This window comes from Artemia sp. Qi Xiang Cuo, chromosome 14 (assembly GCF_049724085.1).
Source record: "Artemia sp. Qi Xiang Cuo chromosome 14, ASM4972408v1, whole genome shotgun sequence".
Taxonomy (NCBI): domain Eukaryota; kingdom Metazoa; phylum Arthropoda; class Branchiopoda; order Anostraca; family Artemiidae; genus Artemia; species Artemia sp. Qi Xiang Cuo.
Genome location: NC_142807.1, coordinates 37453666 through 37480425, shown reverse-complemented (window position 1 = coordinate 37480425; position 26760 = coordinate 37453666). Strand labels below are relative to the sequence as shown.

General features: G+C 34.4%; 1 protein-coding gene and 1 pseudogene across 2 annotated transcripts in view; both read right to left on the bottom strand.

The window, feature by feature from the left end:
• Positions 1-19183, bottom strand: part of LOC148944426 (pre-mRNA splicing factor cwf19l1 pseudogene) — a 56995-nt pseudogene extending 37812 nt beyond the window's left edge. The window contains exons 1-2 of the transcript XR_016142822.1: positions 19139-19183; positions 3122-3382 (exon numbers count right to left, since the gene is read on the bottom strand). The product of XR_016142822.1 is annotated as a pre-mRNA splicing factor cwf19l1 pseudogene (transcript). The remainder of the gene's footprint in view (positions 1-3121; positions 3383-19138) is intronic.
• A 2530-nt stretch (positions 19184-21713) lies between these two features.
• wls (Wnt ligand secretion mediator) overlaps positions 21714-26760 on the bottom strand; it is an 81958-nt gene continuing 76911 nt past the window's right edge. Inside the window, exons 12-13 of the mRNA XM_089100594.1 lie at positions 25535-25685; positions 21714-22093 (exon numbers count right to left, since the gene is read on the bottom strand). Coding sequence (XP_088956720.1) covers positions 21987-22093; positions 25535-25685 — 258 coding nt within the window. The 3' untranslated portion in view covers positions 21714-21986. The remainder of the gene's footprint in view (positions 22094-25534; positions 25686-26760) is intronic.

The window sequence follows — 26760 nt, the reverse complement described above, 5'->3', positions numbered from 1 at the left end:
TCTCGTATTGGACCTTAGCAAAATTTTGCATCGACAAATTAATTGCACGGTTTTAGAAATTGATTACCATCAAGTATTTCAAAAGTGCCGTTTTACCAACTTCGACGAACAGGAATTAAAAGTCACCGCCGCGCAAGAGGCTTGCCCACTGGGACTGCAAGGTCCCTAAAATAGAATCTATCACAGCGGACGTCCAAAGGGATTTATCATGTTTTTTTCTATACCAAAATGTTTTTTTTTGGAATAACAGTAAAAACTCTTGCAGTTTTTACTCTGACCTTACTACGCTGTACTCTGCTATCACAGATAAAAAACCCAACTTCTTACCTTTTTGTGAAAGAAAATGAAACAGCAGAACTTCACCGTCAGCTAAACAACTCTCACTGACTGAACGCAACTTTGACCTGTTATCCATTAATCGACTGGCCAGATAAGGCGAAACACGATGGAACAGGTTTTATCACTGTAGTGATCAATTTAGAATCACCCGAAGGTCTTTTACATGCTGGGATTGTGAGGTCCCGTCAGTCCTGAAAGGGTTATGAACTGATGAAATATTTAGATGAAAGTTCTAATTTTACATTCAAATAAAGGTGATTTACATAATCACGCTGATCTAGTAGGCCTACCCTATTCTAGACATTAATTTTGTTGCTGTACGCCTTTATATGAAAACACGAATTTTACATCCTCAAAATCAACCTCAACCTCAAAAAACGTAATTTTTAGTTTTACGTTAAAATAAAAGTGATTTTCATAATCACCATGATAAAGTACCCGATTCTAGACATAAATTTTGTTGCTGTACGCATTTATATGGAAAAACGCCTGGATGATAGTTGTCATTCTACATTTTCAGACCAGTTTCTTTCAGACTAAGCGTGGTTTAACACTAATGGAACATTTAAATGAAAGTTTTAATTTGAAGTTCAAATAAAGATGATTTTCATAATCACCGTGACCTAGTACCCTATTCTAGACAGGAATTTTGTTGCTGTGCGCCTTTACATGTAAAAACGAATTCACCTCCTCAAAATCAACCTCAATCTCAAAATACCTAATTTTTAGGTTTACGTTTATATAGGCTAAAGGTGGTTTTCATAATCACCGCGGTCTAATACCCTCCTCCAGACATAAATTATGTTGTAGTACTCCTTTATATGGAAGCACAAATTTCACCTTCTTAAAATCAACCTCAACCTCAAAAAACCTAAGTTTTAATTTTACGTTCAAATAAAAGTGATTTTCGTAAGCACCGTGACCTGTTACACTATTCTAGACATCAATTTCGTTGTTGTACGCCTATATATGAAACACGAGATTCACCCCACAAAATCAACCTCAACCTAAAAAAACAAGTTTGTGAAACAGATAGATGAGCAAACTTTGCTTATTTGGAATCAGCACACTTTTTTGAGTCGGGTAGTCAAAGAATCTTTTGTCTTGCAATTTGTTCCCGGTTAGGCCCTTTTTTTCTCACACTTCCTGGACTATACAGGATTGAAAGATTTTCATTACTTTTTTTTCTGCAAGAAAGTCATTTCGATACTCAAACTACGTCCAATAAAGCACAACAATTGCGTTTATTCAATAAGTTACTGCAATTAATTACAATTAGCTCTGTTGAAAGGAGATATTAGGTGTATGCACATTTCCTCAGAAAGACCTCCGTGGCTCTTTGGAATTTGTTTGTACTTACATGTCGGCGTTCACCATTATATTGCTTGTTGGTTGTATTTAGTTTTTGGCATGGGCACCCACAAGCTGATTTTTTTTTTTTGGGGGGGGGGTCTATGAAAAATATGTTATATCCTTTAATATCTGTATATGCTTTATTCACCCAATTTTCCCCTTAAAAATTTAAATGGCAGTGGGACTGGCGCCCCCTGCCCCCATCCCTTATTGACGCCCATGTTTTTTTGGTAAAATTCTAGGTTAGGGGCTTTTACTAATTTTGGACACTAGTTGATTTAAATAAATGAGCTTCGGGAATGGACCCAAGTTTTACAACACACCCTGAGAAGGTATTGCCAAGCTACTATCTCTATCTTTTCCCTATTTCTAGGGCTTAGAAAATTACATAATGACATGTGGGGAGAGGGGGGACGGCCTCCCCTCAATTTTCTCAGCCAGTCAGTAAAACAACCTGAGTTAGTAACATAGTGGCGCGAAGCCTTTTTACTAGTTTTACCCATTTGATTTTTTCATTTATTTTACAGGTTCAATTTTGTTTAGTAGGGTAAATGGGCTAATGAAAATATATCTAACGTAAAATCAATGAAAGAAGATCAGTCTCAGTCGATAAAAACAGAAAATTAAAGAATTTTAATAGAAATATCACCCAAATTAGTCGCATTACAGTAAAATTTAAAGCCATATCAAGGATTTTTTCCTAAATTTAAGAAAGAGATTTATAAATCTTTAAAACCTTATAAGTCAAAACTCAAAATATTTCTCTTGTGCATCATTTGAACAGTAGATCAATTTCTTGGGGTTTCATTTTTATAAAACAATGGGCATAAAAGGTCATCAAAGGTCAGTGCCCTCTGAAAAGAGAAGGAGTGGAGGCAGGTGCTTCAAATGTCTTCCCATGAGATCATTAAAGCTCTGGATGCATTCATGAAAGTTTTATTCACCTAAAACCAACTGCTTTCCTAGATAGCAAAAACCCTAAACTTCACCAAGATCTATTTTGTAAGGTTTCTCTTCTATAGCACAAATACTATCAAAGGTCATAAAAGTTCAGTGCCCTTTGGAGGAGGAGGGGAGTTAGGTACTTCAAAATACCTTCCCAGGGGATTACAAGGCTCTGGATCCATTCCTGTGAATTTTATATACCTAACTCAAATACTTTCCAAGATCAACAAAAGCCACTAAGCCAAAATTTTACTGGTGTTTTAATGTATCTTGTCTTTGTGAATAAATAATTGAGAAAAACATATACATACAATAGTAATCTATTTGTAACACAAATCATTAAAAAATTATAACACTTATAGAGCAATGGAGAAAAAAAAACTAAATTACATTTCAATCAATAAAACAAACTAACTACTCATATATTTCGCTATTGCAATATATTCCTTCGTTTTTAATAACTGCTTGATCGATGAAGACTTACCATAAAGGCTTCACATAATCTAGTAACTGAAACATTGGGGACAGGACAACACTGTATTTGCATATGTGGAGACTTGAAACTCCTTTGGTAGAATACTATAGATTTTCCCTCGCGTTCGAAGCACTTCAATAATGCCTTCTGATATTTTTTTGTTTCGTCCAGAGCTTCTGAGGGTAAGCTTCTTTCGGACTGAACATGGCCGATTGGTAGTATTAAACAGTGCTCAGGAACTAAAAAGCCTTTGGCTAATGCTAAATATATCTGCAAAGGGATGACACATTGTCATTAGATTGTCAAGTGGAATAAAATATTATTTTATTTTCTACTTTTAGATGATTTACATATGTTTTTATCTCTAATTTACTTTTTTTATTTGTACATTATTTTCTTATTCTTATTAGTCTATCAACTATGTATCACATTTGATAGGCATGAAACCAGGGATTACAATAAATATTACAAGGAACAGTAGAAACACAGACATTCCAAAATAAAATCTTAGAAAAAATTCTAACTCAGATTTACCAAAAATGAGTATGTTAGCTAAATTGATTCCAGAATTATTTGTTGAACATAAATCAGGAGTTTTCATGCCAAATTTAAATATTTGACAGGTGGTAGACTTATAAATCATTTCATGTATTTCATTTCATTTCGTCTCAAATTGCGCAATCTGTATACGTAACACGTTTTATTTTCATTTCTAGCCTTGACATGAAATTTTGGAGACCGAGGGCGCTCCGGTCAAAGTGATAAATTCGGTCAAAGTGATAAAAAAACTGAAACCATAATTATAATGAAATTAAGTCAGATTATCCCTATGAGAGGCAAAGCTAGCATAACTCTTTCAGAGTTGCATAAAATTTATGAATTTAAATTCTTTACGACAGTCTATCATCCTTAGGCATACCTCATCCTTGCTAAAAATCATATAAATGTGCAAAGGTATTTTTTTTTTAATCCATGAAATATTAGCCTTTCAACTTATCATACGTAAAAAGAAGCAAACAATTGGTAAAGAAAAACAACGGTTAATGCTTTAAGTAACTCATTACTACAAACCTGGTGATGAAGTACTAAACACAGTCTCTTTGTGGACAAAGTGTTTCTTAAAGTTATAAGTGAAAACATTTAAAAGATTTTTTTTCAGTAAAGTACAAATTATATTTGGGCTTTTAGAAAGCATAGGGTTTAGAACCCTACTGAGATTACTTTCTACTCGTTTTGAGTTCGACTTATTTTAAATTCTGTTTGTTTTGGGTTTCATTTATTTATTAATACTGATTTGTGGTAGTTGTATGCTTGGTACATAATTTGATTCTATTTTTGTTCTTTTTTGGTTTAATGGAGTTCTTTACTTTTTAAAAAGAACTTATTTTGTGCAAAAAGTTTTTTGATTAATTTCTGTTCGTTTTATATTGACATAGTCTTTTTCAGGGAGAAAGACTGAGCCTATTCTGAAGTTAAACAACCATGCCTTCCCGAAAAACCTTTAATACCCTCTGGGCATAACTTACAACCCTTGCCCCTATTATCTGGGGTTTGTTTCAACCCCTAAAGCCTTGTTATATGATATTTAGACTATTTTGAATAGAATGGCTATCTTAAAATTTTTCTTAGACGCATTTCGGGACAATATGACGTGTTTGTAGGGGTGAGAGGGTAGCTGCCCTGTGATCACGTTGACTCTTAAAAAGAGCACTAGAGCGTCTGATTACGAATCCAAAAAGCCCCCTTTGAAGTTTATATGACCACGCTTTGTATAAAAACCCTATATGTCCCCAGGGCACAACTTACAACACTTGCCCTGAGGGCTGGGGGGATTTGTTATCCTTAAAGACATAGTTTCTAAACCTTTCTGATAGGCTTAACAAAATGGCTATATCGAAATTTTGATTGAATTTTTTTGGGGAAATGATGGGCGTGGAGGGAGACATTTGCCCTCTGATCACTTTCGACTAATAAAAAAGGCACCAGTCTTCTCAATTTCCAATCGAATGAGCCCTTTTTGAAGCTTCTACGACAAAACTTTCTATAAAAACATTATATGCCCCAAGGGAATAAGTTACGACCCTTGCCATGACGGCTAGGGGGGGGGGGGGGAGGGTTGTCATCCTCAAAGACATAATTTCCAGACCTTTCAGCTACGTTGAAAACAATGGCCATATCGAAATGTTGATTGGAAATGTTTTGGGAAATGATGGGCGTTGGGGATTCTCCCTCTGATTACTTTCGACTATTAAAAAGGGTAATATCCCTCTCAATTTCCAATCAAAAGAGAGCTTTTTGAAGTTTTTACAACAACACTTTCTATGTGACAATATATGCCCCCCGGGTATAACTTACAACCTTAGCCCTGAGGGCTGTTGGGGGTTGTCATACTCAAAAACATAATTTCCGGACCCTTCAACTACGTTCAACAAAATTGCTATATCAAAACGCTGATCGGAAGTGTTTGGGTAAATGATGGGTATCGGGGGCGGGGCATTAACCCTCCAATCGCTTTTGACTATTAATAACGGCTCTAGCCCTCGCAATTTCCAATTGAATGAGTCATTTTTTAAGTTTCTACGACAACACTTGCAAAGACCTAATTTCCAGAACTTTCAACTATGCTAAACAAATCGTCAATCTCAAAATTTTTATTGGATGTGTTTGGGGAAATGGTAGGCTTGAGAGGAGCGTTAGTTGTCCTCCAATTACTTTCGACTATTAAATAGGTCACTTGTTGTGATGCTTTCTAATTAAGTCAATTTGGGATTTAGTAAAATATTAAGACACAAATGCAAAAGCTTAGAAATACCACTTTTTTATTAAGATAAGGAACATATCCTGGCAGGTGTATGCTTAACAGGAAATTGAGAAATTACTACTTCCTAGCTCTGTGCGTCAGTGGGTCCCGATAAGGTGAGGTTGAGGAAATGTATAAAAGATACATTTTATTTGAAGGGGCTGCCTGATACTAATTTTATGCCGGACTGACCTCTGGTCCGTTGATATTAGAAATACCTTGGAATATTGTCGGATTATTGTAAGTGTCTAAGTATCTTATTGTATTCTATATAATTGTAAATTTCTGATACTTGTTGTCTCCCTGGGACCACCAGTCATAGCGGAATAGATATATATGTTATTAAACCTTTTACTGGTGTATATACTGAATAAAAGTATTTTATTATAGCCAACCTCTCTACAATCTACATTTAGTCCCTCGAATATACCCAGCTGGTACGCCTCATTAGTCAGGTCATAGCCTAAGGCACGCTACCAAAGTTTAATTACCTTAGAGTCATAGTTTATGTCCCCTATAAAGTGAGAATAAAGGCAACAACCACAACCTCACCCTAACAACCATAAAAATCACGTTATCACAGCTGGTGGCAGTTGGAAAAACTGGGCCGAGAGGACCAAATAAAAATTGCATATTGAAACAGAAATGGCATTGTCAAAAGTGGACATTAAATGGACTTCGCTTTTAGCGGCGCTCAAATTAGAAAAACTTCGAGCAGCTTTGCTCGAACTTTGGCTATTAAAAAAAGATTTGTGTCCCCTCAAAGATTTGTGTACAGTAGAAAAAATTTAAAAAAGGCTCAATCAGGAATTGTAAAATGAAAAAAACAGTATTCAGTATCTAGCAAGTAGAATTAAGTGTATTATCAGTAGTTTTATTAGTTTTAGTAATAAATGCAATGCGGTAGTGCCGTGTATCACTAAATAATAAAATAATAGTACCGCGAATTAAAAGAATAAAATAAAAGATAACACATAAAGAAAAATCTAACTGGACCGATGAAACGTTGGTAGAAACAGAAGAATTGAGGCACAATAGTAGCAAATAGGGCCCTAATTCAGCCTTACTACAGGTACAGGCTATAGAATTATTGTTCAAGGATAACACTGCTACAATTTAGAAAAGGAAGCACATAAATTGCGGTCCTAACAATTACAGGTTAGAAGCTGCCATTTCCGAGTGTTTTTAGGAGTAGAGACGCTTCGAAAATAGGGCATTTTACGACGTAATAAACATTAGAATTACCTTTGTTAAAGCTAACCCGAAGACTAGGTTAGTTGTGTAACATCACAAGCAAAGGGTAGATAAAGATATATATAAATATGTAACTAAAGTACATGAGGAAAAGGATGGAAAAAAAGAGAAAAGTAACCTTATAAGTAAGAAAACAAATGTGGAAGCTTAGCAAAAGTCGCTGAAGGAAGCGAAAAAAAAGAATTGTTACCCAGCTGTGATGGGAAGTCTGCATAAGGCAGAAAATTCGGTGAGAGAAACCGATAATCACAGAAAATGGAGGCACGGGGTCTTATAGGTCTTAAAAGGGCCTCCTTTACTCACACAGAGGACCTTCATTTGAATAATGTTGTTAGAAAAAGGTCAATTTCTGAATTAGCTAAGCGAAATGAGTCAGAAGAAAGTTCAAATTTTAATTTTAAACCATGGCTGCTTTTGAGCCATGTAGATGTAAAGCTACCAGTGTATGAAAACTGTTATGCTTGTTTACAAAGAATATAAGCCCACGGTAGGACAAACAGAAAAGGCAATGCATCCTTTTGGGATAGCTAATATTGATAATTCTGGTCCGTTTTTACGGTTACTCAATGACGAACCATCCTCAAGTCTAGTCTAATTGTAAATCAGTACAGTTTAGTCGAACAGACAAAATAGGAAAAATAAGTGGAAAAAAAGTTATGATAAAACTTACGAAAAAGGATGAAAATTCATTATTTCCTTAAAGAAATAAAAATATCTAATAATAACCTCATTAATCCAAAGACAGAAGTTGAAACAATACGGAGAATTTCACCAACAGATCAAGACAGTTGCGAACAGGGCAAAGATTAAATTACACTCTACCCCGAATTCCCGCAGCCATCCTCACAAGTTGGGTACTTAGTGTGAAAAAAATACTCACTTATTTAAGCACAAAATTATAAACTATCACATTACCACGGAAACAAACAATTCAAAATGAACAGAAAGCTCTCATTTTGTGCCAATTAGTCTTTATCAAAAAAGTATTTCCACTTTAAAGAGATTAGTTCCTTCATGAAATCTGCCAAATATTTCAGAATTTCTATAGACGTAATAATTAAGATCGAAATTAGAGTTTAAAATATTATAGCTAGAAAAAATTAAACTACCAAAATACATAGAAAAAGGGAGATGTAAATGCAAATCTTTTTCTTGGCTAAAGCAGATAAGAAGTAGGCAAAAATCTGTTTTTCTAGGCAGCGGTTTTGTGTATATGTGTATATAAATAGGCACAAGTATAAATAATATGGATCTTAGCCCTTGCAAATTCTATAAAAACAATATATATAGTTGGAACTAGTTCAAAATCTTTGAGGAAAAAAATAGTTTTTTTTTGTAGGAATCAAAAATTAATAGCAATATGAAATGTGGCAAGCGTGTACATTAGGCGCCATGTGTGCAAGCTAGTCGCACTTAAGGCAAAGATGTTCCGTAAAGTTAAAAAAAATACATCAGCTATTTGAGAAAGCTAAGAAAGCTAAGAAACGCTTTTGGATGGGAGAATTTGATCAATTTGAAAATCTAGTATATAAAACAGGAAACATATAAATAGAGGCTTAGAAAAGACCTATTGCACTAAAAAAGCTGAAAAGGACTTTAAAAAAACCCTTAGGCTTCACTGAAGTAAATAATAAAAAAAGAGAAGGGTTCAATTTGAAAATATAGCCAAACGAAATTGAAGGAAAAGAAATTGAATGGAGTCAGTTAAACTCTGTTATACGTGCGTATTGAACTGACCGAACGAGACTAGTACGAAATTTTTGCACTAAATAAGTACAAAATAAGTAGCATTAATACTACGGAGCCACCGTGGCAGTAGTGTAACTCTGGCCGAGATTAAATAGAAATAATGGAGATATGCTCCAAGTAGAGAGAGGAAAAATTATGCTCTTTTATATGGGAGTCATTTTCGAAAAACTGACTAGCCTGGCATGAAAAATTAAAGAAGGCACATTAATAGCCCAAAGGAACTAAGTGGAAGTTGATACTTAAGACAAGAACACTAAAAGTTAGGAAGTTAAAGTGAAAATAGTCATTATCACTTGTATGTCTAAAAACAAATTACCATGTGCCATGAAGGCAAGGTGTTTTTTCTGCAGAAGGGTCACTTTGTTTGATAACAGAATAGCCCAAGAGAAGACTGTGGCCACAAATCAAAATGTTTGGCTATACTATAAAAAATTAACTGCTGTGTGCAGGCTCATAACAGTTTTGTCAGCATTAGTAATCAGACAAGAGAACCGGGATATGTTTTATAATGCTATCGGAAAAAAACTTGTGGTAAGCAAACCTTCAGAGTGCAGGCACGAGTCAATTGATAATGGCATAACAGGTAAAAAGGTGAACTACAGGCGAAAACGTCCTAAAACTGTCTCAAGTACCTGAAATTCGAAAAGAGTTAGAAAGCTAAAAATTTTGTATAAACAAACGGACATAGAGTAAGCTAAAAACAGTTACTGATACAAGTTGGTTTTTCGAAATAGAACCAAAGAAAAGTTGAAAACAAAGACTCAAAAAGTTATAGTGTATAAATCTATTTGTTAGAGTTGAATTTATTTGTAAATATTTTAATTGCACTTAAGACCTATCAGATAAAAGTCTTGACGAACTTATTTAAAAGTTATAGCAAGAAAAATATTGCAGTGACTAAATAAATTGTAAGGGTACATAATTATTGTTTGTGTTTAAACAACTAAGTTATGTAAAAACATAACTTAAGTCATTTTAACTTATCAATGTAAATATAGTGAATTAATATGTTGAGTATTTTTGTTTTTTTATTTTGCTTTTTGTATCATTCAAGAAGTATTCTACATTAACACTTTATAAGCAATTAACAAAACACTAACTGTAATTAATTCTAGTGCTAGTCTATACCGTGTTTTATTTTTTTTATGTTTTAAGTTTTAACCAGTAGTTGAATGTTCTATCTAAGTCTTGTGACCTCACAATGCTCGTGTAATTTTATTAAACAAGGCTTGTGTATATACTATGTCTTCTTATTTTTAGAAATAAGTGTCCGTTTTAACTAGTGATTTAATGTTATATATAAATTTTTGATTTCGAGTCAAAGTATAAATATTTATATTGTGAAATAATCCTTTAAGTGATTAATAATTCTATATTAATTTTGAAAAGGATGATGAAATAAATCGCCAGGAAGAAACATATTGTTTATATTTAAGCGGCATATTATATTTAGAGCAAAAAGAGAGAAAAGTAATTAAAAATATATAACCTCTCGCTAAAAAAAACAAAACAAAACAAAAAAAGAATGCAGTAATATATACAAAATTGAGTGTTTCTTTTTACTATATATGTAACACTTTATGGTTTATGTGTATTAATGTGAATATTTATTTTAGATAAAGCCTTAGTTTTTTTGGAAATCAAATTTTTCGTAACATCCTTTCGGATCCATTTTTTCAATTATTTTTTGACGCATTTTTTGAAAGTAGCAAATTCAAAAGCCGGTTCAAATGTATACTGATACTAACATTTAATACCATCAAGAGTCAAACCATAACTGGTCAACAATTATTTTGGGAACTGTTAGAAGTATTACAAAACATTGCTGCCAGTTCATCATAAAATGAAATAAAATCAGAACTTAAATTAGGCCTAGAAATGTGCAACGTAGCCTAAATGGCTTTATATTATTGAAAGAATGTGAAAATGCTTTGTGGAGGAAAAATATATGAAAATTAAAAAAAAAATTGTCATGTATAATTAATCCAAGGCATTTTTAACCCCGGAAAATAAACGGCAAATCAAACACATCCCCCAGACAAATTAAATTATTAATGGGAATTAAATTTAAACTCAAATAATTAATGAAGTTTCTAATACAATTTTAAATCAAATGTAAGCAAAACAAAAAAACACTAATATAATGCTTAAGCTACTGTAGGTCAAACAAAAAAGAAGATGGATATAAGGATGAGGGTGAAAAGAGAATTTTACAGTCTTAAAGACCAAAAAAATTGAAAAATCCTTATATGCCCCCAGGGCATAACTTACAACCCTTGCCTTGAGGTGTGTGTGTTTGGGGGGGACAAGACTGTTAAAACGGCAGTAGCCCTTTCAATTTCCAACTAAATGAGCCTTTCCTGAAGTTTCTACGACAATATTTCCTTTAAAAAACCTTATATGCCCCCAAGGCATAATTTACAACCCTAGCGCTGAGGGCTCTCTGGGGAGTGTCATCCTCAAAGACCCGATTTTCAAACACTTTCATCTACCTTAAAGAAAATGGCTATCTCAAAATTTTGATTGGATGTATTTGGGGAAATGGTGAGCTTGCGAGGGGGGCTAGTTGCCCTCCAATCACTTTCGACTATTAAAAAGGGCACTAGCCCTGTCAATTTCCAATTGACTGAGTATTTTTTGAAGTCTCTATGATAACGCTTTCTATAAAAACCTTATATGTCCCAGGGTATAACTTACAACCCTTGCCCTGAGGGGTTTGTCATCCTCAAAATTATAAATTCCAGAACTTTCAACTACGTTGAACAAAATGGCTATCTAAAAACCTTGATTGAATGTGTTTGGGGAAATGGTGGGAGTGAGAGGGAAGTTAGTTGATCTCCATTCACTTCCGACTATTAATAAGGGCACTAGCCCTTTCAATTTCCAATCAAATGAGCCCTTTTTGAAGTTTCTACGACAACAGTTTCTATAAGAACCTTATATGCCCCCAGGGTATAACTTAAAACCAGGGTAAACATAATATATGAAAATTAAAAAAAAAATTGTCATGTATAATTAATCCAAGGCATTTATAACCCCGGAAAATAAACGGCAAATCAAACACATCCCCCAGATAAATTCAATTATTAAAGGGAATTAAATTTAAACTCAAATAATTAGTAAAGTTTCTAATATAACTTTAAATCAAATGTAAGCAAAAAAAAACACTAATATAATGCTTAAGCTACAGTAGGTCAAACTAAAACAGAAGATGCATATAAGGATGAGGGTGAAAAGAGAATTTTACAATCTTAAAAGACAAAAAAGGGAGAGAAAAAAAAGAAGAGAAACAAGGATAAATTCCCAAGAAAATTGATATCCTTGGAATAAAGGACATGGCATATATTTGGCCATAAACATGACCCTAAAGAAACCCATTGAGGGTATATGCACAGAATGACCCAAAGATGGCAGTATAAGAACTGTGTACAAAATTAAGTTGTTTTAAAAGTAAAATATTGAGAGTTGAGGGCATATCTTCTTAAAATAGGGAGTATTGTTGTGACGCTTTCCAATTAAGTCAATTTGAAATTTAGTAAAATATTAAGACGCAAATACATAACTTTAGAAATACCACTTTTTATTAAGATAACGAACATATCCTGGCAGGTGTATGCTTAACAGGAAATTGAGAAACTACCACTTCCTAGCTATGTGCGTCAGTGGGTCCCGATAAGGTGTGGTTGAGGAAATGTATAAAAGATACATTTTATGGGAAGGGGATGCCTGATACTAATCTTATGCCGGACTGACCTTTGGTCCGTTGATATCAGAAATACCTTGGAATATTGTCCGATTATTGTAAGTGTCTAAGTATCTTATTGTATTATATCTTATTGTAGATTTCTGATACTTGTTGTCTCCCTGGAACCACCAGTCATAGCGGAATAGATATATATATATTAATAAACCTTGTACTGTGTATGTTAACTGAATAAAAGTATTGTATTATACCCAACCCCTCTACAATCTACATTTAGTCCCTCAAATATTCCCAGCTGGTACGCCTCATTAGTCAGATCACAGCCTAAGGCACGCTACCAAGTTTAATTACCTTAGAGTCATAGTTTATCTCCCCTAAAAAGGGAGAAATAAAGGCAAGAACCATAAATTGACCCCAACAACCATTAAAATCCACTTTACCACACACTAGCGCTTTCAATTTCCAATCGAATGAGTCCTTTTTGAAGTTTCTACGACAACGCTTTTTATAAAACCTTATATACCCCCAGAGTATAACATACAATGCTTGCGCTGAGGGCTGTGGGGGGAGTGTCATCCTCAAAGACACAATTTGCTAAATTTTCAACTACATTGAACAAAATGGCTATCTCAAAATTTTTATTGGATGTTTTTGGAGAAATGGTGGGCATGGGAGGGGTGTTTTTTTTCCTCCAATCACTTTTGACTATTAAAAAGGGCACTAGCCCTTCGAAGTTTTCGAAGCTTCTACTACAATGCTCTAGAAAATCCTTATATGCCCCCAGGGCATAACTTATAGCCCTTGCCCTGAGGAGTGTGTGTGTGGGGGGGGGGGGGCCGACAAAACTGTTAAAAACGGCAGTAACCCTTTCAATTTCCAGTTAAATGAGCCTTTTCTGAAGTTTTTACGACAACATTTTCTTTAAGAAACCTTATATGCCCCCAGGGCATAACTTACAACCCTAGCCCTGAGGGCTCTGGGGGGAGTGTCATCCTGAAAGACCTAATTTCCAGAACTTTCAACTACGTTGAACAAAATAGCTATCTCAAAATTTTGATTGGATGTGTTTGGGGAAATGGTGAGCTTGAGAGAAGGGCTAGTTGCCCTTCAATCAGTTTCGAATATTAAAAAGGGCACTAGCCCTTTCAATTTCCAATCGACTGAGTCTTTTTTGAAGTCTCTATGATAACGCTTTATATAAAAACCTTATAGGTCCCAGGGTATAACTTACAACCCTAACCCTGAGGGGTTTGTCATCCTCAAAATCATAATTTCCAGAGCTTTCAACTACGTTGAACAAACTCGTTATCTAAAAATTTTAATTGAATGTGTTTGGGGAAAATGGTAGGCATGAGAGGGAAGTTAGTTGCTCCCCAATCACTTCCGACTATTAATAAGGGCACTAGCTCTTTCAATTTCCAATCAAATTGGCCCTTTATGAAGTTTCTACGACAACACTCTCTATAAGAACCTTATATGCCTCAAGGGTATAACTTAAACCCCTTGCCCTGAGGGTTCTGAGAGAGTTGTCATCCTTAAATACCTAATTTCCAGAACTTTTAACTACGTCGAACGCAATGAATATCTCAAAATTTTTATTGGATATGTTTGGGGAAATGGTGGGCGTGAGAGGGGGGTTAGTTGCCCTCCAATTACTTTCAACTATTAAAAAAGGCATTTATTATGCCTTTCCGGCATAATAAGGCACTAGCCCTTTCAATTTCCGGCACTAGCCTTTTCCGGCACTAGCCCTTTCAATTTCCAATCAAATGAACCCTTTATGAAGTTCCTACGACAACACTTTCTATAAAAACCTTATATGCCCACAGGGTATAACTTAAAACCCTTGCCCTGAGGGTTCTGAGGGGGTTGTCATCCTAAAATACCTAATTTCCAGAACTTTTAACTACGTCGAACGCAATGAATATCTCAAAATTTTTATTGGATATGTTTGTGAAAAAGGTGGGCGTGAGAGGGGGGTTAGTTGCCCTCCAATTACTTTCAACTATTAAAAAAGGCATTAGCCCTTTCAATTTTCAATCGAATGAGCCCTTTTTGAAGTTTTACGACAACTCTATCTATAAAACCTCATATGCCCCCAGGGCATAACTTACAACCCTTGCCCAGAGGTATGTGGGGGGTTGTCTTCCTCAAAGACATAATTTCCAGAACTTTCAACTACGTTGAAAAAAATGGCTATCTCAAAATTTTGATTGTATATGTTTTGGGAAATGTTGGGCGTGAGAGGGGACTTAGTTGCCCTCCAATCACTTACAACTATTAAAAAGGCCACTAGCCATTTCAATTTCCAATGGAATTAGCCCTTTTTGAAGTTTCTACAACAATGATTTCTATAAAAACCTTACATGCCCCCAGGGCAAACCTAACAACCCTTGCCCTGAGGGCTGTGGGGGGGGGGGTGGTTGTCATCCTTAAGGACCTAATTTGCAAAACTTTCAACTACAAAATACAACAAAATAGCTATCTAAAATTTTGATTGTATATGTTTGGGGAAAAGGTGAACCTGAGAGGGGGGTTAGTTGCCTTCCAATCACTTTCGACTATTAAAAAGGGCACCAGCCCTTTGAATTTCCAATACAATGTGCCCTTTTTCAAGTTTCTATGACAGAGCATTCAATAAAAAACCTTATATGCCTCCAGGGTATAACTTATAACCCTTGCCCTAAGGGCTCTGAAGGGGTTATCATCATCAAAGACCTAATTTCCAGAACTTTCAACTACGTTGAACAAAATGGCTATCTTCAAATTTTGATTGGACGTCTTTGGATAAATGGTGGGCGTGGAAGGGGTGTTAGTTGCCTTCCAGTCACTTCCAACCCTTTAAAACGGCACTAGCCATTTCAATTTCCAATCGAATGAGCCCCTTTTTGAAGTTTCCACGACAAAGCTTTCTATCAAAACCTTATATGCCCCCAGGGTATAACTGATAACCCTTGCCCTGATGGCTGTGGGGGGGGGGGTTGACAACCTCAAAGACCTAATTTTCAGAACTTTCAACTACGTTGAACAAAATGGTTATCTCAAAATTTTGATTAGATTTGTTTGGGGAAAAGGTGGGCGTAAGAGGAGGGTTAGTTACCATCTAATCACTTTCGACTATTAAAAAGGGCACTAGCCCTTTGAATTTCCAATTGAATAAGCCTTTTTTGAAGTTCTACGACAACGCTTTCTATAAAAATCTTATATGCTCCAAGGGCATAATTTACAATCCTCGCCCTGAGGGCTGTGAGAAAGTGTCCTCCTCAAAAACATAATTTCTATTTTAAAATCAACTACGTTGAACAAAATGGCTATCTCAAAGTTTTGATTGGATATGTTTGGGGAAATGGTGGGCATGGAAGGGGTCTTAGTTGCCTTCCAATCACTTTCTACTATTAAAAAGGGCACAAGCCACTAATATTTCCAATCGAATGAGCCCTTTTCGAAGTTTCTACGACAACTCCTTCGATACGAAGTGTCCTGGTCTAAGACCAAAACCCCAACAAAAAAAAAAAAAAAAACATTGTGCCAACATCGTTCTTTACTTAGGCAGCATGATTGCGCTGCCTATGATGAAATAAAAAAAGACAAGCATAGGAACTAACGATGTAGCATAGAAATGTAATCTAACTCTTCTTATAGCAAACTAGCAATGAGCGACTCGGCTCAATAGCGACCGACACGCTAAAAAACAGAATGTTGATAGCAATAGATATATTAAAAAAAATTGGCTTTTTATGGTGATTCCAGATATATAAAATTAATTAAGTTTAATGTTACCCATCAAAAGAAACAAGCCTCAGAAACTCGGCCTGTTTTTTTAAAAGGGACAAACACTCCCAAAAAGTCAAGAGATTTTAATGAAAATCACAGCATCAGATTCAGTATATCAGAGAATCCTACTGCAGAAGTTTCAAGCTCCTACCTACAGAAATGGGGAATTTTGACTTTTGCTAAAGAAAGACGTTTTTTCAAAAATGCAAATACCTATCGTGGTTTGCAGGTTTTCTACAAATGGAAAACTCAAAGCTGAGAGACTACTTGGAAAAAAAAATAATCCAGAAATGGCAGCTTACGATTATCTTCTAGTTCTAAAATAAACTGAAGACCTGGTAAGAAAGTTTCAAGCAATATCTCTCTACGGTCCCACACAATAAATAACGGTTCAAACATACTGGATATTTCAATCACATAGACAGTGACCGTCATCAGCAGATATACTCTGCTGATGATAGTATATCTGCTGATGACGGTCACTGTATATGTGATCGATATAACAATATTTTCTTATTGTTTTTTCACTGTTTAGTAAAAGGATTTATCCCTATTTGAAACTTTATTCATCGTCATGGAAAGGTAGTGTGGTCTTTCACAGAAATAAGTCCCACACACAACTAAGGCCACCCACAAACCTAGACCTGAGACGGTGTTTCATAAGGAAATTTGTACAAAGCAGAGGTCTAAATAAATTCTATACAAAAAAAGTGCCAAAAAATCCGTTTTTGCATCAGAAATAGCCTATAAGAGTGGAACTGAATTTGTTATACATGAATATTGCCTAGACATAAAGGAACGAAAAATTCTTACGCTTATCCCTATATTAAAAGACCCACCAATACTTGAGAGGTTATCAGAACGTGAATTTTCAATTAAAAAAGCCATGAAGTTACGCTTGAGGCCCTAGAGTTCTGACTCTGTCCTGGTTCACCACGTCTATGACATCTCAGAACCCTTATTTTTTTTTTGATAATACCTCCATTACTGCCCCTGTTAAAGGCCTAGCGTAAGTTCTCTGGAAGGCAGTTGACTGAAAAAAACACATCCATCAAAAAGCCGCCCTTGATAAATAACTTGGAAAAACAGTTGTTTTCATGGAAAACAACTGTTCACGTATATCTAGTAAAACTAACATAGGTAAAACAAATCATAACATTTCCCTACATTGTAGAATTTTGAAAAACCAGCACTTTACTCAAATACCAAATAACATAAAATTTTTGCAGAGTAGAACCACAAAACGCTTTGGGACGTCCTTTATAGTGGAAAAAAATATTTTAGATGTATTGTGTGATTTGAAATCTGTCTAATTGGGTACGAGTTGTAGGTTATAATTGTATAGATAAAATCTGAAGTTAAAGTATGTGGTTAATGTTAAAATTATAGACTTAACTAAGAAATTCGCATTACAACTTGAAAATATCGGTACTATAGGAAGAAATAACACGATTTCAAGAGTATATACCATAGTTTATTAATTCTTAGTTTCGGGTAATACAAATTGCATTCCACAGTTAAAAATTTATATAAATGACTATTGTAAGTACGGCTGGTGAGAACAATGAGTTGCCGTATAAATAAGTGTAATTTTCATATGGTCTTAATGACTTCAGTTGCGAAGATTCAGTTTTTTGATAATTTAAAATATATACTAAAAGTCATCAATATCATGGCGAGGGTCAATATCATTTTCGAGTCTTATGAGTTTATTTTCTGCTGGCTACTTTAGTGTTTTCATGCTCCTAAAACAACGTTCAGTTATTTTCTTTTTGCTTAGGGTTCGTGCTTTCAATAAACACTAGTTTTTCAAGATTCTACAAATATAGGGAAATATCTTGGGTTTGTATATTTGAGCGTGTTTTATAGGTATACGTTACATGTGCTACAAAGCAATAATTTCTGTTCATTTTAAGTTTTAAATTCGCTCTTTACTCCCATTAAAAACTGTGATTTTTTAAGTACATCTTTGCCGTTTTATTTTTTTTAATACACAAATAACCGTGATAAAAAGATCTTAGTCAAATTTAGGTGATGAAAAAAGCTCAACATAATTTATATTAACATCGAGCACTGGATGTAGGTTTTACGTCCAACCTCTTTGAAACCTTCCCACAAAATATATACAACTTTCTCTTATGCATAAGAATCCTGATGTGTGTTCTATTATCGTTGACTTTGAGAAGACAGATAAAAAATTAAATTACCTTTGACATATTCTGATTTTATCACATTAAATTTTTTATGCAGTATAAAGTTCACTCCCTTACTGTACAGCCTCAGGAAAGATAAGGATAAAGCCCAAACAACCATTGCTGGTGCATATTGGGTCGAATCGACGTTTCAGTAGCTGGGGTCTTTTTACAGGAACAAGTAGCAAACCTGTCGCCCAACCACGCGGCAGTGGAATCGAGTCCCGGGCCCCCTATTGTCAAACAGCGTCAATTCAATTTGCTACCATAGGAAAACCCCCCCAGTATATGCAACAAATTTCCCTCCCACTTTCCGCGCATCAGACATTTGCAAGGACTAGTCTTAAGGACCGCCCTTCCCAAATATCTTCTTCTCTCCCGAGTGGCATAAAATTACCCATTTTGTATCATCCCAAGACAACCCAGCTCAGAAATACACCTTACCTCATGTCTCTTTTACCTTAGAATACAAACCAAGAGTCAGACTTTTTGATCTGGCACACCAAGTTCTGAATTTCCTTATCAACTAAAACTAAATGTGCCTATTCAGACACCTCTTCTACTTCTCTACCATTACCCCCATTCCATTCATCAGACATTCCACACGAATCCAAAATTGTCTTAATCTGCCCAATCCACGCACATCTTTTTCCGGTTAGCAGAGACTCCACCAATGCTTACCCCTCTTTCCCAATACTTAACCAGTTTTACTGGCCTTCTACTTCTTAAAGACAAATTTCACAATCCACCTTTAATAACTAAGCTGTTAATCCTCTCACTTAAACCTAGCAATCTTTCTATAATACTTCGATTGTAGGCTAATCTTTCTAGCCTACCGCCCCAATTGAAACCCCAAACTTCTGCTCCATACTCCATTACAGACCTAATCTTAGACTCAAACACAAGTTTCTGTAACTTATATCTCCGAGACCTACTGACCCGAAGGAACTACTTGGAACCATTCCTGTTACCCTATTCCCATTATTTTCAAATAATTCTATGTGCTTACCCCACTTACTATCCTTTATTAGCCTAAATAAAGATAAGTAAATTTTGACGCCTAAACGTCTCTTTCATCCCTTATCACATTTCCTAAAAACCATAACCACTGATTTACTTCCTTTAAGTACAAAATTTTTCTCTTGTAGAATTACCACTAAAACATCCAAAAGCTTCAGTTTTTTTTTTTTTTTTTTTTTTTTTTTTTTTATCTGAATCAGCCAACACAACAATGTCATCAGCAAACAATAGAAAAACAAACCGCTTCAGACTAAGCTGTACCAAGGGAGCCTGGTTTTGCTCAAACGTTTCTACTATATCATTCAGATACAGTTACGACAGTCTTGGGGAAACCGTGCAACCATGCTTTACTCAAAGTCTATAAAAGCGCGTTCTCGGCGCTCATAGCTAAATCATAACCCGTGAACCTGTTTTGAGTCTTTTCTTTTACTTTTCTGGTAATTGCATTAAACTCATACATTCGACACCCCCCCCCCCCCCCAACATAAAAAACCGTGCTTCATAAATATGCATCCATATTGATCGATCGAGCTTCTTACAAAACACCGTTCTCGCATCCAGCTCTTCCCTAGAGTAATCTGGTGCTACGCCTAGGGCAACTCCTTCCAACAGCTGAGAAGAACGCAATGCGTAGTCAAGGCAAAATCTGTTGGCGAACCTATCAAGCACAGGTCGCATCCCCCAAGAGGACTAGTCTGAATGCATCTTTAAGATAGTGGATTCGTAGCTGGGGATCCTGCACCACTTTATTCAACTCTTTCTGAATCCGCTTCTAAAAGATGAATTATTTTCTATGCTTCCACAGGATCCTTACGTATACAATCCATATCAGATTTAATTTCCACGATAAAAATCACCGAAATCGTCACATTACTTTCAATATCAGCGGGGAAGGTATCAATGTTTATACGGATTACTTTCAAATCTTCCGCAATGAAATCTATACTATCTAATTTTGTGAGCTTAGAGTTAATCTGTGCCAAAACTTCTTGATTTTCTCCCTCCAAAGCTTAAATAAATATGAAGAACAAATCAGCAGACTTATCTCTCAACGTCACTGCTGAATGATTTCTTCAAATTATCCAACGTAATTATTCTCCACTATAATTATCCATTCACCATAAACATAATTGTTCAAAATTCCATACTCTCTTATCAGAGCACAGGCACTTGCGTACGAAATCTGGACATACAATAGGCTAACATAAACATTGGCGACTTGTAAATAAGATAAATTAAAATTGGTAGCTAGAAGAAAGAGGTAAATATAACAATTGTATTTATGAAAGTTCCAAGAACTATATTGGTGTTCAGAAATATAATCTTGTTCATTTAATATTGTAATTAGAAAAAATACATTTATAAAACAAAACATCGTAGAAAAAAAAGATGAATACAAAATTTAAAAAAAGAAAATAGAATTATCTATATTTTGGAATAATGTAATAGGTTCAATTTTACCCCTTTATTCAAAAACTATACTATTATAGACAATTGTTATCTCACCTATAAGAGCTCTCTAGAAATCGAATAACTCTACAAAAAAAAGAAAAGAGACAAAAGAGATGCCTGCTTAGTTTTGATCGTTATTACTGACTGATCCAAGAATGATTTAGGATCACTTCTTTTCTTAAATTTAGTCATGCAATACAGAATTGATAATGAGTTGTAGGTAAATTTTAGAAGATAAAAAATAAGATGTTTATTTTAAAAAATCACTATCACAAGCCCCGATGGGCCGAATTCAGGCTTCGGAGTAAAAAATATAAAAAAAACAACAAAAACTGGAAAACTGGTAAAAAATGCCAAAACGACAAGGAAAAAGAAAAATCAGAATGAATAACCTGAGACTGGGTCGTTCCGGTAAAAATTAAAGAACTATAAAGAAAACATCACGAATTTGAAAGAGTGTAACTAAACACCGATAATCAAATGTTTTTAGGACTATGTCTTTCCCACTCTTTTCTGAATAGTTACAGTTTGAAGATAAGTTGGTTTAAGTGTAGACAATAAAATTTATGTCCAGAAAAGAATATGTTACTTTCCCTACTTTCATTTTGGATCCCAAATATCTTTAACTAATGGAAATTTTTCATAAAATAAAATATATCAGTATAAAAAAAAACTTTTATTCGAATACATACAAAATTAACTAAATCAGATCAATTTGATGACGGACACATTCATAAAACAAACATAGCTGCCAATTCACTTGTGTGATGAGGATACGAATCAGAGTAGAGGAACTAATGGAAGTCATATAACAGATAACACAGATAAATGAATTAAAATGGATAAAGTCCAAAAGAGGGCACAGAAAATGTACTGTGCGCATTTAAAAATGTGCCACTAAAAATCAAAAATAAAATGGCAGTCAAGTATTTAATCAGTAGCTGTTTTTCTCACTAGATCAGTCAGTGTTGACAACTCGCTGGGTTCTGTTGGTAATGGCGAAAATTCAATTTCTTCCCCTGTGAAACCATCTGTACCTAGAAAGATATATTTTTTTTATTATTTTCTTTTTTACAGGCATATGATAAGTTTAAAACCACTGGCAAAACAGTCACCTGGCAGGCAACAAAAGGGTAGCGTTGACATGTGATGCGTTTTTTATTCCCCCCCCCCCAAAAAAAAACAAAACAAAACGGTTTCGTGGAGTCAAAAGCTCTAATTTTAATGTATACACTCAAAGAAAGAATTTGAATTAAAAGTTTGAAACAATTTAGAGGCTTAAGAATTACAAGATATTTGAAATTAGAATGGGGCGTGTCATAGAGGCAGGTAGCCTTTGTACTATTGATACGTTCCAATACGGTTGGATGTTTACAATAGCTCCCGTTATAATTTTTATTATGTTTATTCGATTCATTTTCTTCAAAAAAAGAGACAAATTCCGACTGCGACCCATTCTTTCAGTGTCTGAACTTACAATATGAAGTGAGATCATTACAATCTAAAGTTATAAATCACGAAGAGTGTAAATAGTTAAGGCAGCTTTTTGAATAGGTAAATTTTAGCTAAGGTTATCAAACCAACTAGGTTCGATAAGATTATATTGCAAATTATGAGATTTTCCAACAGATACACCATTTTAAAGGTTTCGAAGAGTTATAAGTTTTAATTTTAATGTAAACACTCAAAGAAATAATTTGGATTAAAAGTCAGAGACAATTTAGAGGCTTAAAAATTCTGTTCGGATGTTGAACCGTGGTCATCTTTGTCGACAAGGCGCTTGTACCTTTTCCTAGCCGGTATACCTATCATTCGTTCTTGATATGCATTTTATGTTAATATAAGAAATTTGTCTACATTTCTCTTGTTCCGATTCATTTGAGGGTAAAAAAAATTGTCTACGTGCGGTTACGCAGCAACTATAAATAAAACTGTGTCAGAATGGAGTGGTTTCTTAAGTATTCTAGTAAATAGTAGCTGCAATAATATCATTCCTGAAAGTTACGAAAAGATTTGTAGTGCTAATTAGGTTTTATAAGATCATATGTTGAATTTTGATCCGTAACAATGCAAACGATTGAAAAGGATAAAACTCAATTGGCTATAAATTCAATGTAATATTTTAAAATCTCTTCCTCAGATCAATGACAAGAGTGGTGCTCCTGCAACACTTCACGTTGCCTAGGCAACGTGAATCAAGTGTAGTTTACGTTAGAGAGGATTGTGCGTTCCATAAGCACGAATTCTGAAATGTCTTACGGAAATAAAGTGTTTGATGCTGCCCGCAGGGCAACAAAGTGGGAAGTTAGTAAATGGTACATTTTTGGTAATAAAAAAAAAACCGTAATTCAACTTTACCAAGGGGCAAACTTTTCCACAAAAAAGTTTTTCAAAGAAAAGTAAAGAACTCCATTAAACCGAAAATGAGCAGAAATAAAATCGAATAATCTACCAAACATAGAACTCCACAAATCACCATCAATAAATAAATGAAACCCAAAACGAACATAAATTACAATAAATAACCGAGTCCAACTCAAATCGAACAGAAATTAACACGAGTAGGGCTGACAACCCCCATGCCTTCTCGAGAGCAAAACACGATTTACACTTTACTGAAAAGAAAAGAAAAATACAAATGAACGTGCATTCTCAGCTTAATATATATATTGATATTTATTCCTTAAAGTCCTAATAATTTCCATTTTATTACAGTTACAAAATTAAAAACATTAAAATGTTTTTTCATTAAGTAAAGTGCAAATTATGTTCTGGTCTTGAGAACGCTTGGGGGATGTCAGCCCTACTCATGTTATTTTTGCTCGTTTCGAGTTTGAACCGGTTATTTATTCTAATACATGTTCATTTTGGGTTTCACTTATTCATTGATGGAGATTTATGGTAGTTATATGGTAGATTATTCCACTTTATTTCTGCTCATTTTTGGTTTAATGGAGTTCTTTACATTTCTTTGAAAAAACTGTTTTATGGGAAAAGTTTTTAAGGTAATTAACAGGTATACGTTAAGCAGACGATCGTTGTTCAATAATAATAAAATAAAAAAGATTTCTGGTTAATTTGTTTTCTATAGAGTGCCAAATTTCAGTTTATAATTTATGCAGTTGCTGCGATTTTTTTTAGCAGGCCTCTAATGTGCTGACCAACGGCGTCATGTCAATACTCACATTTTACTGTTGCTTCTAAAACCGCTGTGATAAAAATGTCCTAGGGTCGCTAGAGCATGTCACTTTATAGCAAATCTTTTCCCAAGCAAATAGGACAATTTCTTTAGGATATCTATCCTTGTCTATTTAGAAAAATACGGATATGTTTTTGCCAATTAATTCAGTTTCAAGAGTAGTATTAACATCGCTTCCTTTTTCAACTTTGTTTTCAAAGTCGAAAAAAATATACCGATGTTTTTTTTTCTTTTGCAACAGCTAAAAACAAATCTCTACAATCTTTACTCCGACTCAGGTCCATGCAACGGGAGCACTTTTTTTTCGATAAGCAACACAAGCTCCTGAAAAGCCAAACTGAACAAGTATTCACATGGAGTAGGAAGTGCTGACAGGCATTGTTTGTTCTACATTTTCCAACACATTAAAACAAATTTTATCCTGTACTGAGAAAATTCGATTGAAGCCAAAATTAAAAGCATTTATTTACTTTTTTCAGACTTTTTCCGCTCTAAAAGTGATTTTTACTTCTAGAACTCCAGTAAAATTTTGGATTTACCATCCTTTGGATTTTAAATTTATGGTTACGCATTTACGCTTTAAATAGAGCTATACCTGCATAAACAAGTACTTAATTGAAATCGGACCAATTACTGGAATTTCGAAATAAAAATTAGCACTTTCCAAAAAGAAATTTGACGTCACTAGCAATATAATTTACTAGAAAAAATCTTATAGATATTTAAAAAACACAACGAAATGAATATAAAGACAACAAACGGGTCTATGGCCAGTAAACGGAAACGAAGAAAAAAAAAAAAAAAAATCAAACGAATATTTCGCCCGTATTTAAGAAGGCGTCTTCAGCGTTAAAAAATATATATATAAAACTAAAGTAGACTAACCTAAAATATATAATATGCAATTACTTAACATTCACAATTTGAAGCTATGTTCAGCAAACCACAAAAGTCAATGTGGTTTGTGGTTTGATGAAGGTAGCTTGAAATTGTAAATGTTAAGTAATTGCATATTATATATTTTAGGTTAGTCTACTTTATTTATATATATATTTTTTTAGTTTTAGTTTTTTTCTTTTTTTCTAAGCTATAGACACCTTCTTAGAAACGGGCGAAATATTCGTTTAATTTTTGTGGTTTTTCTTTGTTTTCATTTACCGGCCATAGACCCGTTTGTCGTCTTTATATTCATTTCTTTGTTTTTTCTGTCATGGCTGGCCAGTTCGGCTTTAGATCTTTTATAGATATTTACGCTTTGTGTACATGAAAGGCTACATACCAGATTCAGAGGGCCACCTCTTGTGTGATGGCGCATATAAACAAAGAAGTGCAACAATATAAACATTGCACATTCCGTAGACGCCGGTAAAGAAGGCTGATGTATATTCCAGTTCTATATTTTCGTCCCATTTCCATTTGCCTTCCGATACCTACAGTAAAGAGAAACGCACTGTTTGACAAACGCAATCCATAGCATTACACTGCTCAAAAAGTTTGTTTTATACATCTTGAGCGATTCGTCTTGATTCTGAAAATACGCTCATATCTTCCAATCCAAGTCATAAGGACACCAAAACATTATGTTCTTTTCCTTTGGGTCACAACACAAAAGATCAGAGCTATAGGATATTCCTTTAATGGAAATAAATGATTCGAAAAAACCATGAGCTCCTACTTTTTGAACATGTCCAAAAATACCCCATGCCTTTGGCCTCACCAATATAGTTTCATATCACCTACTCCTGCTTGCTACGAACGGAAGCTCAGGTCATGAGCCCTTTTAAATAAAGTGCTCGGTCATTCGGCCTTCCATACATTAAATTTACCTTAAACAGGACTAAATTATACACAAAAATTTATTATTTTCATTTGTACGTTAAATAAATTCTTTTTTTCTTAAATTAAATTGTTCCCACTAACTAATAAACTTTTTTCTCTAGAAACACCATACTTTTTTTGATTTTCTTGAGCTACAACAAACACTCGTTTATTATCACATTTTCCAGTCAATACTATTCTGAGCCCTCAAAAAAAAAAAAAAAAAAAAAAAACTTAGAAGGCTCAGTTGAAAAGAAAAGGCAATTACAGGATGGTTATGAAAAACTAGACAAATAATATATGATTCACCATTTAACTGTGTTCCAAGATTTTTCTTTTCCGATTATTATAAAACATGAAAAAATTTTGAAGTTCAAATACAAAAAGGAGCAGCTAGGCTTTGCATAATTTTAGAATAAAAATAATGATTTAAGTTTTAGCAAAACAAAAAACTTTTTTTAGTTCGCTTCAAAATGAAAGGATTTTTTTAAAGAAAGGGATTTCAAGTTATCGTACCTTGAAACATCCCCAGTTTTCAAATTGTACTTTATTTACCAAGAATAAGGTTTCTCAATAAATTATCCTTGCAGCGATATTCATAATGCCTATGGAATGAATTTTTGAATTATTGACAATATTAATGCCTATATGCTTATTAATGCCTATATGAATAATATAATTCATAAC